This window comes from Xyrauchen texanus, chromosome 3 (genome assembly GCF_025860055.1).
Source record: "Xyrauchen texanus isolate HMW12.3.18 chromosome 3, RBS_HiC_50CHRs, whole genome shotgun sequence".
Lineage (NCBI taxonomy): Eukaryota > Metazoa > Chordata > Actinopteri > Cypriniformes > Catostomidae > Xyrauchen > Xyrauchen texanus.
In genome coordinates this window covers 6,285,353-6,302,006 of record NC_068278.1, presented here as the reverse complement: position 1 = coordinate 6,302,006, position 16,654 = coordinate 6,285,353, and the positions used below count along the sequence as shown (strand labels likewise).

At 37.5% G+C, this 16,654-nt stretch overlaps 1 protein-coding gene across 2 annotated transcripts in view; it reads right to left on the bottom strand.

The window, feature by feature from the left end:
- zgc:152816 (uncharacterized protein LOC777712 homolog) overlaps positions 1-16,654 on the bottom strand; it is a 44,366-nt gene that overhangs the window by 7,549 nt on the left and 20,163 nt on the right. For both annotated transcript variants that reach the window (XM_052102057.1, XM_052102065.1), the window contains exons 9-15: positions 11,764-12,124; positions 8,540-8,633; positions 8,057-8,073; positions 6,079-6,201; positions 3,326-3,451; positions 2,466-2,609; positions 1,151-1,281 (exon numbers count right to left, since the gene is read on the bottom strand). In XM_052102057.1, coding sequence (XP_051958017.1) covers positions 1,151-1,281; positions 2,466-2,609; positions 3,326-3,451; positions 6,079-6,201; positions 8,057-8,073; positions 8,540-8,633; positions 11,764-12,124 — 996 coding nt within the window. The remainder of the gene's footprint in view (positions 1-1,150; positions 1,282-2,465; positions 2,610-3,325; positions 3,452-6,078; positions 6,202-8,056; positions 8,074-8,539; positions 8,634-11,763; positions 12,125-16,654) is intronic.

Sequence of the window (16,654 nt, the reverse complement as noted above, 5' to 3'; positions counted from 1 at the left end):
CTGGTTGGATGGGGAGCGTCGGTGCACAGCCATTTTCAGATCTCTCCAGAGATGTTCATTCATGTTAAAGTCTGGGCTCTGGCTGGGCCACTCAAGGACATTCACAGAATTGTCCCGTAGCCACTCCTTTGTTACCTTGGCAGTGTGCTTAGGATCATTGTCCTGTCGCTCAGTTTGGCCGGGCGGCCAGCTCTAGGAAGAGTCCTGGTGGTTCCGAAATTCTTCCATTTACGGATGGAGGCCACTGTGCTCATTGGGACCTTCAATGCTGCAGAAATTTTTCTGTACCCTTCCCCAGATCTGTGCCTCGATATAATCCTGTCTCGGAGGTCTACAGACAATTCCTTAAACTTCATGGCTTGGTTTGTGTTCTGACATGCACTGTTAACTGTGGGATCTCATATAGACAGGTGTGTGCCTTTCCAAATCATGTCCAATCAAATTAATTTACCACAGGTGGACTCCAATCAAGTTATAGAAATATATCAAGCATCATCAGTGGAAACAGTATGCACCTGACCTCAATTTTGAGTGTCATGGCAAAAGCTGTGAATACTTGTGTACATGTGATTTCTTATTTTTTTTTTATTTAAATAAATTTGCAATGATTTCAAACAAACTTCTTTCACATTGTCATTATGGGGTATTGTTTGTAGAATTTTTAGGAAAATAATGAATATAATAAATTCTGGAATAAGGCTGTAACAACAAAATGTGGAAAAAGCGCTGTGATACTTTCCGGATGCACTGTAGTAAACAACAAAACACATGATACAAACGCAATGCACAAAAATATCTGTATACATGGTGTAATATTTATGCCAGTGATAAGACTATGCGCAATGGTGGTTTGTGTGTGTTAAGTGTATTTGCACATGCACATACTCGTCCCATGTCCACACCAATACATTTTCATTTAAAAATGCATTCATTTTGCTACCTTTACGGCTCTCGTCCACACTGGAAAACACACTGCATTACCACATACTATGGAAAACGATGATTTTAGGAAATTGAAAACAGAGTTTTCAAATTTAAACATTATGGTGTGGACATGGCCTCAGTCTCATTAACATATGCTCATCAATCTCAAAGGACACATGTATTTCAGCATTGTACTGAATTGAATGAAACAGCAACATTCACCTACCAACGAATCAGAGAGTCTCCCTTCCTGCACCTGGCTACTTTTAGAACCAAACCCCAAAATTTGCGAGGCCAGCGAATGCTTTGCTCCACCATTTTTTCAGCTGCCTCTGTACTTTCCAGCTGCATGTAACACTGAGAAAACGAAGCGTGGTGGAGGACAGACAGAAAAGAAGGTCAAAAACAAACAGCAAGAAAGGGTTAAACCACAAAACTTTTACAAAAACAGCATTAAATGAGAATGTGGTCTTCAAGTGCACCAGCAAAATGTCCCACCACTGCGTTCACACATTTACGGATGAAACAACATACATTTTTGTGGAAATTGTGGGACTGGCAGTGGAGCAGACCAAGCAGTGAGAGTCAAAAAGTTTGGGAAATGTTAATAAAATGTTTAGCAAACAAGCTAAAAAATTCAGAAATAAAGTTAGCAAATTTCCAAAGCATTAGGAAATACATTTTGGAGCTTTCTACCTAAAAATGCACATGAGTCATTTTATATAAAGACATTCATATAATATCTAATCAGCCAATCATGTCACAGCAGTGCAATATATAAAATCACACAGATACAGGTCAGGAGCTTCAGTTATTGTTCACATTAACCATCAGAATGGGGAAAAAAATGTGATTTGTGATTTTGACATGGCATGATTTTTGGTGTCAGATGGGCTGTTTCGAGTATTTCTGTAACTGCTGATCTCCTGGGATTTTCACACACAACAGTCTCTAGATTTCACTCAGAATGGTGCCAAAAACAAAAACACCCAGTGAGCGACAGTTCTGCAGACAGAAATGCCTTGTGGATGAGTGAGGACAACAGAGAATGCCAGACTGATTTTAACTGACAAAGTCTATGGTAACTCAGATAACCGCTCTGTACAATTGTAGTGAGAAGAATAGCATCTCAGAATGCACATTAAACCTGGAGGCGGATGGGCTACAACAACAGAATACCACATCAGGCACTTTATTAGGACCACAGTGTTCCTAATAAAGTGCTAAGTGAATGTATTAGCTTTTAAAGACATTATTTGTCTGAAAGAATTTTTGAAATCCTACAGAAATTCCAACAAAAAATAATTTTAAAAGGCACTCGGCTTTATAGAAAGACTCATATTTTACTGACTGTATATTGAAACAATCATAGCCTAACATACTGACTGTACATCCCTGTTCCATATTTATCATTAGTACACAACTTGGCTGGGTCATGTGTGTGCACAGAACCCATCACTTTTTACTCCACTTGAAGGCTATGTAACATCACATGCAAAGTGATTAGGGAAAAAACTAAAGTTGTAAATGTGCATACATACCGTTCCCAGTTGCTTGTTTAGAAAGTAGCCAGTCAGATTTCCAAAGGGCTTGGCCAGATTTAAAAGGGCTCTGTATGCTGTGTGTTTCTGCCATACATACTTATTGGGAAAACCACTGATGAAAACAGATCTCCCACTAGGGGTCTAAAAGGGTATGAGGAATTGAAATCATTACCATCTTTTTACTTTAAAAGAATAGTTCAACCAAAAATTTTAATTCTATCATTTAGTCACCTTTTTGTTATATATATATATATATACATATATATTAAAATATTAGCATGCTTGAATTGGTTTACAATGTAATTTCAAAATGTTTAAATGTGTTCTAAAATCATAAATAAAAAATAATTTATTGACAAAAAAGTGTGGATGACATTGTGAACAATGTTAAAAAAAAGAGTGGAACATTGGTGGTGACCAGGTGGTACTTTGATGTTTTGATCTGATCAAAGGTGGTACGCTTAAAAAGGAAACCTTTTTACTGACTCTTGTCATACAACTATAATAGTTAGGCCTTAAACATTATTGCAAATACTATATAAAAATGCATATTTTCCTTCTCTTTCGCTGTTCATGTCTTTTCTGCTCACTGTTTCTGTGGCTCTCTGCACAAGTTTTATACTGAATAGAAGAGCAGTCTGAACATTCTGCAAAACATTTCCCTTTGTGTTCCATGGGGGAAAAATTAGTATTTTTTAAGTTGCATGAGGGTGAGTAGATGACAGAATTTTTATTTATTCTTTGGAAAAAAAAAAAAAAAAAAGGCTTTAAGAGAAGCAGTAACATTATTAAATTGGTTGAATAAATGAGTCACTATTAAAAATGATGTTATTGGTGTGTTTTTGTCTTAACAATACCTCTATTGTTTTCATGGTATTGCACATAAAAACAGACACAGTATGGCCACAGATTGTTGCCTTGTGGTCTTTGTAGAATCTCAGCATTTCTTGGGCTTTTTCAACAGTTTCCAATTCTACCATAGCCTACAAGAAGGAACACAAACACAAGGCAAAACCTGAAAATCACTCAATTAGTCAAATTGAAAATATATGTCAGTGGTTGTCAACTGATATTGCTTTAAAACCCAAATTGTACATTGGACATCAAGTGGCAACCCCAACACACTACTGAAATTTCACTTAATACTACCAACACTGCAAAACTGGCATAGTTGGATGGCATTGCATTATAGTGTCGATCAGAGTTACGTGTGTTATAAACCGATGTGGATTATTTGTCTTTTAATTTTTTTCATGAAACAAACAAAATGTGAAAAATGATTACTTATCCTATTCCTTTAAGGAAATTCTCCTGAATTTTGCACACCAAACACACATTTTCACCACAATATTTAGCTACGATCATCATTATGAATCAAAATTGATTCCTAAAGAGCCATTCAAACCTGGAGCAAACATTCGTGCCAAATCGCATGCAGACAAAGCAAAACTTTTCCATGGTGTGTAAATTGTATTTCCTTCACCCGGCGATAAAATGCCCTGACCAATAAAATATACACTTTAGATCATGTGTCAGAAGCTGATGCAGTTAAAAGAACCAGAGCAAGTGGTTGACAACCGACATTAAACACTGAAGTAACTCAAGGAAGAAATCCTAAACATGCAGTGAGGATGTGTAGTTCATTTGCATCTAATGCCTTAAAAACGGAGACCTTTTTTTTAATGGGATCTCGTAACATGTAAATGATATTGCTGGATCACTGCCTTGCATACCCTTAACAATCTTCTGATCTTATGTGGAATGTCTTTTTTTGCCTTCGCAAAATCTTACGCAAATTCTCATATCTAATATTTACACAGATGAGTGATCATAAACAAAACATTATGATCACTCGCAGGAAGCGATAACATTGATTATCTCCTAACAAGGCCACATGTCAAGGTCTGGGTAGATTAGATGGTAATCAAACAATCAGTTTTTGTAGTCAACAAAATGCAGGAGAAATGGGCAGAAGTAAAGACCTGGGTCGACTGGGTCAGAGCAGCTCTGAAACGGCAAGGCTCTGCTGACTGGAGTGCTCCCAGTCAGCAGTGCTGAGTACCTACTGACTGTGGTCCGATGAGGGGCAAACCACAAACCGGTGACAGAGTGTTGGGCACCAAAGGCTCATCATAGCGTGAGGGCAACGAAGGCTATCCCGCCTGGTCCAAGCCAACATGAAGTCTACTGTGGCACAAGTCACAGATAATTTTAATGATGGTTACGGGAGGATTGTGTCACAACACAGAGTGCCTCGCACCCTGCTGTGTATGGGGCTGTGTAGTCGCAGATCGGTCAGAGCGAACATGATGACCCTTGTCCAGCATCGCAAGCGCCTACAATGGGCACGCGAACGTCGGAACAGTACATTGGAGCAGTGGAAGGTGGTTTCCTGGTCCGATGAGTCCCATTTTCTTTTACATCACGTGGATGGCCGTGTAAGTGTGCACAGTTTAGCTGGGGAAGTGATGGCACTAGGATGCACTGTGGGAAGACGACAAGCCTATGGAGGGAGTGTGATGCTCTGGGCAATGTTCTGCCACAAAACTCTGGGTTTGGCAATTCATGTGGATGTCAATAAGACACATGCCACCTACCTAAACATCACTGCAGACCAGGTACACCCCTTCATGGCAATGGTATCTCAATCAGATTGAGCATCTGTGGGATGTGCCTGACCAACATGTCCAATCCACGGCGGCTCCAACGCGCAACATACAGGACTTGAAGGATTTATTGTCTTGGTACCAGATACCACAGGATACCTTCAGGGGTCTTGTAGAGTCCATGCCTTGGCTGGTTGGCGCTGTTTTGGCGGCACGCAGAGGACCAACAGCATATTAGGCAGGTGGTCATAATGTTTTGGGTCATCAGTGTATATGGCGGCATCTTAGTCTTTGTATCACCTTTTTTCATAAACAACTTGATGTATGTGTTTTTCTTCACCAAATATGAATATTTATACTACTGCTGTGACTTGCTGTATATATATATACTATATATGTCTCTGAATAAAAAAAACGTGGTAGTGTCTCCGAAATTGCTTGTCGATTAGCGCCACCAATTGCAAAGTCGTGAATGCGCTAATGCCGAACATTCACACCGCTTTCTATGGAAAAAGGGCTATTTGTTGGTGATTTGCCTCTCATAATGGCATGGCCTTTAGTGTGGAAAGGCCTTAAAACTTGCAAAATATGATACAATATCCAGATTTTGAGGTAATCATCACAGTCACTTCACAACTTGACATGCTGTGCAGCTGAAGGGAAGTTGGCAACTCCAGGGTCCTAATGTCAGCCAAATGCAACCACTGTCAGGCTATCAGTGTGATATATTTGTGGGAGTTTGTTTTCTAAACTATACAATTTTTACCAGGTCCGATAGTAAGGTAACATTATTTCTGCAAAATACAGTAGTTCATTATGATAAATAAAACTCTCCAATGCTCTTCAGTGAAGAAAAGGCCCAGCATCTGTATTGCGCTTTCTTAAAGCAGCTTTGAAGAAAATCACACTGTAATGTCTTAAATGACTAAAAGCTCTAAGTGAAATCATGCCTTAATGTTTTGTTTAAAGTTTGATTTTGTTTCAGTAAAACGCATGAAACTGACCTCTTTTTTGTACAAAGACAAAGAATGCTTCACCAGACTGCTGAAGGGTGCACACAGACTGCTCAGAGCCTCCGTCAAGTCTGGAATCTTCTTGACAGGCCACACCATCAATACTTTACCACCCTGTGAGAGCGCACACACAAAACACACACATGTTCAAGTTACGTTCTAGATAACAGTTTACTATTGCTAAAAGGGTGACTATGTTTGGAACCGTATAATAATGTGCACAGTTAGGATGTCAAATAAAAATTTGAAATTGAAAAATGTAAAAAACAAAAAAAAACAAATGCACATTCAAATACAAAACTGAGCATCTGAATTTTACTTTTGTGCCAAGCACTAACTATGGTGGTTCTTGCTCTCTTATCGTTTCAAAGCATAAGCAATGCATTTTTAAACGCTGTTTCAGGAAAGGAGTTACATTTCTAAAAGTGCGTTTTGGGATCCCTGCCCTCTTTATCCATTCTGTCGCACACAATCTATTAGAAAAGGTAGTCTGAGCTGCTTCAAAAAGTTCAACCAAGCACATGCTCCAATCACCCGCGTCACATCTAATTTGCGCCAGATGGCCGAGGCTACAGGCGTCCGCACTCTAACTTGGCCGGTACCTTCCCCGTTCCTGGATCTGCAAGGACACTAGTGAGCACACAAGGAGCCGGCTCCCCAAGGAGGTTCATGCTCTGCATTTTTATGTCAGTGTTGATGAGGCTCCACTCACATCTGGTGTGCCTCATCATCTGCTGCCCTAACGAGGCTCATAAAGTTGCGCCTCTCCTCACCTCCAGACACTGCCGTTGTGAGCATGGCTGATGGATGGCTTTAAGAGGTGGGGCATGATGATGAGAGGGAGGGGCAGGTCATTCTGTCACAATAACTAGATATTATACTGTAAATATAATATTTTTTGCCATGTGTAAAGCATTTCATGATTTTTAATTGTAGATTCTTAATTCTTATGGCTAAATTAACATTGACATTTTAAATCAAAGTTAAAAGTGAAACCTTATAAATTGCAACATCTCTAGACATCTCTGAATATAATTTGTTATACTTTTTAAATCAAGTCAGTCAACTTGTTCAGCAGGTGAACAAAAATAGTTTGTGAAGTGTCTGGCATGTTCTCATCTCGTTGAAAACAAAAATCAACAACAAAGTCAATCTATGCTGCAACTTGTAGAGAAATCGGTTTTATTTTTTCGATCTGCTCGCTAGAGAAATAGTTTGCTTGTCTTGCAAACATGTCAGGTGGTTAGTTCTTCTCAACCATGATGGCTGGAGGGTGGACCAGCTCAAAGTTGAGTTAAGCCACCTACTGTAAAGGCATGAATGTGCTTACAGCGAACATTCGTTTCACTTCCTATGGGAAGGGCCATTCGTCTGCAATTCATTTCCAAAAACAAAGACCTTTACTCATATATTTATGAATGTTTCATGAATGAGGCCCAATGTCATTATAATATTTAAAAATACTGACTCGATTGCAACGTGGATTGACGACAGCAGCAATGCTTTAGAGTGTTTGTGATGCACACTTAGGGAGGTGTCCTCAGGATGACTTCTAAGTTGTAGAGCGTTCACTAGTGACTTGTAGCTTTTTCCCCTGGACTGGTATAATGTCTTTATAATTCAGATATATTTATGAAGTCAACTGGTGAGTTTAATACTTTTAGCAGTGGTGCTTGAAAAGAGAGATGCCGTTCTTAAATAATTGAGAGAAGCAACTTCTAGGAGTGTTTTAGCGTGTTTAAAACTTTAGCATGGTAACAGTCAGCATGGTAAAAACCATCTCTCTTTTAAAACACTGCTGTTGTAGCCACCAAAGTTCAACTTTAGGTACAATTTTCCATTTTTAATGCCTACTCTTTTATTTACTATTTAAAAATGAGTCAAGTTTTCAGCAAGTATCCCATCCTGAAAATAGCTTGTAACCCGATATCCAACAACTAAGATTTCAAATGAGAGCTGTAATACTGACCTGTGTCTCAGATGAATCTAGAAGAAAAGAAAAGAAAAAAAATAAGTTACAGACAAAGATTAAACTATATGCATTGTGGGATTAAATGTTACAAGTCTAAATGTAACAGAGATTTTCCATGATCATTTCTAATAAGAGTTTGAGGTATTCTGTAATCAGACACTACACAAAACGATGGTTAGTTTTACACTATAATTTAGCATGATTAATTATAAAGAAATTAATGTGATAAATCAATTATTCCTTATCTTTATCAATCATGTGGTTTAATTCCAAGGGTCAGAGAGAGAGTGTGGAAAATGGTCATGAAACATTAAATTCTAATTGTATTTGTGAAAAACCTTGACAAATGCTTTAGCCTTAGGAAAAGGAAAAACAATATGACAAATATGTAAAATATGAAAAACAAAAACTTAGGATAAAGGAAAATGAAGGAACCCCTAAGGGATTTGGTAGGTGTCAGGAGCTATTCATTTTATGTACCTAAGGCTGAATCGGCCCCTGCAGTGTTGTCCAGTTCATCTAATGTAACAAAATCATCTAGGTTCTCTGGGAATTCTTCATCATCCAAACTTTCCTGAAAAAACAAGACATATGACAGTAAACACTTCACATTTAGTCACATTGCATCTAAAGCAATGTAAGTAGTGTCAATATCATCGTTTTAAAAGATAAATACAAAATTATATATTTTCCAAGATCAATTTCACAGTATTATAAATATTAACAGTATAAATTATAATAAAATATACTATCTATCTTTAATATTTACGATCTGTTTTCAGTATAAACGATAACTGATTATGCAGCAAGGTTCGCTCTCAGGATTTCCTCTGCTAATATTTTCAATATATTATGTCAACTTTAAACGGCCATTGCTAATGTAAAGGTCCGTTCACACCAAGAACGATAACTAAAACCATAAAGTTTTAAAAATCATTCTACCTGTAAGAGAAGAGTCCATACCATAAAAATAACGACACAGATGAACGATATCTTTCAGAGTCACTTTAAGCGCAATATGTTTTCCAGCTGATGAACGATTGACAGCCAATCAAAGTCCATCCAAATTTAAAGGGCTCGAGCTGCAAGGTGCACTCATCTTCAAAATAACATATTCCAGCACTGGATCGCCACTTATTACACACACACAAAAGAAATGGAAACTCCTGCTCAAGAACCTGCAATGTTTTTTCTGCATTCTTCTTCAGAATTAACAGAGATGAGATAATGAAAAGCTAACGCAAGCTGGCAACACAAAATGACCTCAGATATCCAGTGCTAATGTAGACAACTTTGTCTTGTCACCTTTGAAGTTGCATCCATCTGTTTTTATTTTAGTTTCTTTGCAAAGATTAAAGCAGTAGCAGGTCATCTACATCCATTTTCTAGACTGTGAACATAACTGCAGCATGCGCATCGTCTGTTGATGCTAACTCTAACTGCCATAACTTACTCACCTTCATGCTGTTGCAAACCTGCATGACTGAAATGTATTATTTTTATATACATACATATAAAAAAACAATGTGCTGGCAGAAATGTTGGCACTAGTAGATTGTTCTAAGATATACAAAAATGAGTTACTGATGATTTCTAAATTAAAATTCAAGTCAATAAATGTTACTTTATCCAAATAATGCTTTCACAATACGTTAACTTCTATTACCTAGGCTTCCACCATGAAACAACAAGTAATATACATTACTAAAAACTTCAGGATTTATAAAATATCAATAAAAACTTGATGTGCCAGTACAGATATTGCTTGATGAATGTAGGAGTAACCAAGAAAAACCCAATCAACATGGATTACAATCGGTGTTTGCGATTGGATCAAATTAGATCAGAGCAAGACAATGTCTTGTTGTCATTGCCTTAATGACTACGTATGCATGGACAACAGAAAGTGGCTTATTGCAAGAAACCAGCATTCCCATTTACATGAACTGTACATGCGGCATACATTTTACTCCTGTATACATGCGTCTCGGTCGGTAAGCAACTTTCTCCACAACAATGTAATTTCCCGCGGCGCTTCAATAAATAACAAACATAGCAATCGAGGAAGACTTCACTATTTTATTCTCTATTGCTTCGCTTTATTTCCAGATATACAGAGTTTTTGCTGTGTTTGTTTCCTTAACTTTCTATTGTGACTTAAAATGGAATTGCATTTCAATAGTGGGGTTTCCCTCATATGTAATACTCAAGGATTCCCTCACTACTAGCACATATACACTAGCACATATACACGAATGTGAGGGACCATCAATATTTTACAGTGGTGTTTATAAATGGGTATAGTATATAGTGTATTTGCTTTTCCCACTGTACTCCAAGAAATGTTTTGTTGACTTGTTGTTTGGCTCCATCCTATGACGTTTGTTATTCGGTCTGTTCATGCACATGCGCACTCTTCAAAAACCTGTTACCGTGCGTTCAGACCAGAGGCGGCAAGAGCGTCAAAATTCGCTCTGGCTGCCCTGCCAACAACGCTATCGAAAATTCGTGGATGCTCTGACGTATTTGAAATAGGTGGCAACGTTCGTTGAGAATGCTTGGTTTCGTGAACTGAATTTAAAGGGGCCACAAAACATCCAGACATGTCGACCGGTATCTTTTTGACGACATATCACAAGTAGCGTATATCTTCATGAAATATTTTAATATATTATTATATAATATTATATAAACCACAATATCCACTACATCAACTCACCTGGCACACTAACAATGAGACACCTTTGTCCACGCATCGTTTTTTTTATTTATTTATATCCCTGGAAGCAAACAGGGACAGATTAAATATTACGGGGAAACCCGTCACGGCAATAATCAGTTTCTCTTCCATTTTGTCTTCGGAACTAATGTTTGGTGGGAACCAAAGTTTACACGGTTGTGTTCTCTAGACTTCACTAGAGCAGAGCACTTCTATACACCAATAGGTTGCCGCCGAACTGCGTCAAAGCTCATTACCATAATGTTGGCTGCACTTGAACTTTCCTCTGACGCCCACACCGCCCAAGTTCTCGCCGCCGAGAGATGCTGGCTGTCATAGAAAATGAATGACTTCCGGTCGATTTGACGCTCTCGCCGCCTCTGGTCTGAATGCACGGTTAGAGTGCCACTTATATGTTAACACGGCCACATAAGCAGCTTCCCCAGGAGAATCCTAGGTGTGTTAATCCACTTTCTCTTAAACCCTTAAAAGGTGTAAGGAAATCGGCATTCTCGTTTACATGACGTTTAGGAACCCTGCGTTCTTAAGTGCGTGTACACATGGTCAATTTGAGAAGAAGCTCACTGGCTCAGGTGGTAGAGCGGGTTGTCCACTAATCGCAGGATTGGTGGTTCGATTCCCAGCCCACACGACTCCACATGCCGAAGTGTCCTTGGCAAGACACTGAACACCAAGTTTCTCCAAGTAGCACCTTGCATGGCAACTCTGTCGTCATTGTTGTGTGAATGGATGAAAGAGACGCAGTGCAAAGCACTTAGAATACCGCTAAGGTTAAAAAGGCGCTATATAAGTGCAGACCATTTACAATTTACCATTTACCTCCCACTGGTGGATTCAGCTGCAAGTTATGACTCCCTCTGACTGAGTAATGCTTGCATAAATGAAACTAAACTGACAGTCGTAAGAAGGTTTGGCTAGGGAGACACCAGCTTAATGTGTGCACCAAAATGACAAAAAAACTGACCTGTTCCTCTAGATTCTCCTCTGAAGGTCTCTCTCTATTCTCCTCCGCCTTAGCCGCAGAATCCTCTTCTTCTGTCCTTTCCTCTTCTCCCTTTTTTTCTCCCTCCTCTTTATTAACCGAGATTTCACTGGTCTTATTATCAGGAAGTGCAGGTTCATCCTCCATCTGAATTCCTTCCTTCTCACCAAGCATCTTCTCATCTTCCCTTTTTATTCCCTCATTTTCTCTCTCGACATGGACGGCTGAGGCTTCCTGACTGGAGCTGTTGTTTTTGTCCTTGTTGCTTGAGGATGACTCCTCTCTCTGTCTGCTGTTTTTGCTTGAATCAGATTTTCTGGACAGAGCATCAGGACTGTTCTTTCTGCAAAAGGGTTTTATTTAGCTTTTATCACTTGATTCAGATTAGTCAATCGTGCAGTTTACCAGTACATTTTTTTTAATACTGACTGCTAAACTGTAGTTGACCATTGTCCATGGCAACATACCGGTAGTACTTTTATGTCTTTTGTCTCACTACATGCTTTCTTTTCATACCAACACAAGTTTGCTCTTTGGCACCATCTTGCATCGCAAAACCAAATATATTGGTTTAATATACTGTATTATAGGGAGTATAAAATCTCTGATAGATGGCCTTCAAATCCCCAGTGAAGAACAACAAAGAGTTAAAGAGACACATGAGCTGGATGAAACAGAACTTAAAAAGTAACAGAGGGAGAGATGTTACATTGTAGCTCAAAATAACGCAAGAAGCGCAAAGAAGATTTGTTTTTTTTATTGCAGTTTAATAATAATTTACTGTAAAATTTCATACTGTTGCAATGTTTGTCTGGTTTCTAGGCCAATTGTTTTCTAGGGGAAGCTTTATTGTTTATTAGGGAAAACATCTATTTCAGATAAAACAATATAATTTCAACTATCAATATGTCATGTCCATATATATATTTATTTGATAAGTGGCACTGTTATATTCTACAAGTTGTACATCGGGGTGCTGATCAATCTGTCAGGTTTATTTTGCAATAATGATAGGGTGACTGTGTATTATACCTTCCTTAGATCTGCTAATAAAATTTTCATTTAAGACAGACAAATGAATAAATGAAAAACCAAATTATTATCTTTAATTATCTTTCAAAATTGAAATACAGGAAAAAAATTTCCTTTGCAGCAAGGAAAAGAAAACTGCAGGAAAACAGAAAGCAGAAAAAAAAAATCTTAGTTATTCAATGTATTATAATTATACATATTACACAGAAAGTTGATTCCGGAAGTTGACGTTTCATTTCAGGTTGCAAGTGCAAGTGTTCAAGTACCAAATTCAAGTGCTTCCAGCATTCAAGTTACATATTTAATACTTCAGCTGAGAATTTGACAAAATTGCCTACTAGTCCAGCCCTTTTGTACCATGGGTACATTCCAAAGGACATCACATTTCTTTGGTGTATTTTTAAATGTTTTTGCCATTTGGTGCCATCCAAATCACAAATAATTACATGCTTACATTATAATATTTGGAAAGCTAAAATAATAGGCCTATATGTAAAGGCTATAAGGAATAGTGAATGAGTGAGCGATTTGACTGCTCAACAAACACATTTATTTAGTTTCTAATTTCATTGAGAAAATCAATTTTATTATTTTATTTCAATAGTTATCACTTTTAGCCAACAATATTTACAATAATCACCTAATTAATAAGATACAGGTTTTTGTTCTTTAGCACTGAAATTTTCTTCATGCTCTAATTTTATCCTATTGTTATGTTTTATCATTACTTTGAATATAGGTATAGCAGTTTGGGCTTTTGCATACTTATAGTGCCTTTTTCCCATGGTCACTTGCCATGAACCGAAAAGATGATTCAAATGAAAAACTGATTTAAATTACAGCTAATTTTAAAATGTTACAAATTAAAAATCACTATTAACGGTATCATTATGCAAAACAGCAGGATCGGATTGGGAGACAAAATTTTACTGGAAATTTCTGAGTTATTGTGGCCCACTGGAAATAGGTTTCTTCAAAAGATATTTATAATCTGTATAATCATTATTAGTGGCCACATCACCAAAGTATGTATTTGTTAGTTTTTTTTTTAATTATTATTATGAGATTATGAGATTTACCGTTCTTTTAAGTTCATCAGTCTAAAATAACATTCAAACCCAGTTCATGTATTTCTCACTGGCAAAAATTATTTTGTGTGCCCTCTTGAAACACCAAAAAGGTTGCGTCATAAAGGTCAGATAAATATTTAATGAAATACCCCTATCTTTTGCGGTTGCATCAACAAAATGCATCAACACAAAAGTATGTTTTTTTGCCAGCTCAGCAACTCAGTGACGTAGTTTAGTGATAGCAAGAAAAATTGATACTTGTTTTTTTTCTTCCACAGTTTAAAATGTCATTTGCTGAAAGGTTAGATGTATATGGAATATTGATTCTCAAGGTACAAGTTCATAAGCTTTGATGACATGTATCAGACATCCGGTGCGTCCAAATAATTTCCACATTCACACACAGTAATTTTCACTCACATTTGCTTGCACGCTAGAGACCCGTTTTTCCATTGTTGCATGATGTTTTTTCAGCAAATGAGCTCAACCTTGCTAACAGTGTCAAATGTGACATAAAAAACCACCTTGAGCTGACCGCACAATTGCACAGATACTCAAAGTTGGCCGGCAATGCCCTACCTGCAATGATGCACAATTCCAGGTACAGATGCTATTCTTGCGTATCGTGACACGATGAGGGGGGGGGGGGGTTTCAAGTTATGCAGTTATCATATCTAGCATACCCATCTCAATCGGTAAGCCATTTATTAAATCTGTATATAATAAATATATAATGTACAAATAACATGTTTAATATAAGGGAATTGTTGTAAAAAGATAATTGTGTTAAATATACATATTTTCAAAAAATCTTGTGTGAATATTATGCATTAGAGACGGGGTACGCGAAAGGATGTTGAATGGTTGAAGGGGTAAGCCACTGTCACTACTACAGAGCAGTAGTAAACCAAACTTTATACAATCTCTATAGTGCCACCACCAGTTAAAAAATTCACTTTTTTTCATGTGCATCTTTTGAACCATTTTTTTTCTCTCTCCTCACGCTAATTTAAACAGCAGCCATCTTGAATTATGACTTTTAACATTGAAACTTTTCACGTCCTTCAAACTTTGTCCAATTCACCCAAACAATGTCTCAAAACAGTCTCCAGATCTAGCAGCAGATATTACTAAACAGAATAGATTTTCACTTTAGTTTAAAAGTTATGGCATCGAAAAGTTAACAAGGTCGATGTTAAACAGGAAGAAAGACAATATCTCTGCAACACCTTGGTATGCTTCATTTGGACCATTAACTGAGTAATAATAGTGCCAACTATGGGTCCAGATATGTCTAAAATGGCTATTTTGGCCCATACATTTTTAACCAAAAATCAAATGATATTGTGTCTATGGATTCTATGGGTCATTTCAATATCGGCCATATTGCCGATGCTCAATGGAAAGTTACAAGTTCGATCATGCCATGGGGCAACTTGAAGTTTTTTTGCTTTGCATGTCATATTCAGTCTATATGTTCTTTGCGTTGTGCTTGGTGTGATGCAATGTTTGCCATTTTGGTGCTTGGTCCTATATTTGCTGCTTGTAGGACCAAGTAATGTTACACTTCAATATAATATTATCTTTTTAAAGTGTACTGTATCTATTAACCAAACAATCAAATGTATACATCCTTTCAAAATAGAAAAATAAAAAAAACATTGCCCCAGTCATTCAATCCAATCACTATTACAATTGTTGTAAGTAAGAGTCAATTCATTAATTATTTTAAATTTACAGCAAATGTTAAATTTGAACATTTCCATAAAGTATGATTGCGGTTTAAATATTTAAGTATTATACATAGTGTTGCATATGGTTTTCACAGTATGAAAAGGGGGTCTATAAACATCATATATGCTGTGCTGTATATACATTATATACATTCATTCCGTGGGATAATGGTCGAGGAGATTGTGCTCAAGGTTGTTTACTTCCTGAACCAACAATTTTTTTTGCAACAAACCTTACAAACAGGGTAACTGAGAACCAATGATGGTGCCTTGTGGAACCTTGACATGCCCAAAGTATTCCCACACAACAGACTTCAACCACTTTAGGATCACATGTCTGTGTGCTGCATTTGCGACACGTGCCTGTTGCCGCTGTGACGAGTGATGGTTATCTCTTTGAATATCACTTATGTTCTTAACTGTCAGTTGTTGATCAAACATGTTTCTTTTTCCTTTTTAAGAAAAAAGGACAGTAGGAGGGGCTTCTACAACTTGATTCATAGTAAAGTACAACCAATAACTGGAATCAAGTAGACGCCCATATTTTCAGAACTTTACAGGTAGTCCTCACTTTCCTCCAAGCGATGTCTTTTTTCTTCTGCTTTTAAAGAGCGATCCTATTTGTTCAAATTGTTTCAGGATTCTCTGCTCTTTGCAAATTATAGATCTCAAAATATTGAAGCAGACACTTTCACTTCAAATAATAAGAATGATGGCGGATTGGATGAATCAAGTTTTTTTTTCACATGTTTGAATTGTGCCACCTGTAATGTCGAGTTTAAACTACACGATTTTAGGCCCGATATTCACTCGCTGACAGTTTTGTGGAGGTCACCGACAAAAGCCGAAATCATAGGCAAATCAGAGCTCACTCCCGTGAGCAATGAACACAATGTATGAATTATCAAAGATGCAATCTGAGAAGTGCCAACGCATCGCCGATATCAGCGAGATATCTAGTATGTTAACTATTTGGTTGGACCTGTCGGCGATTCTAAATCTGTGATTTGTATCTCATATCACTTCTTGCATGTACTC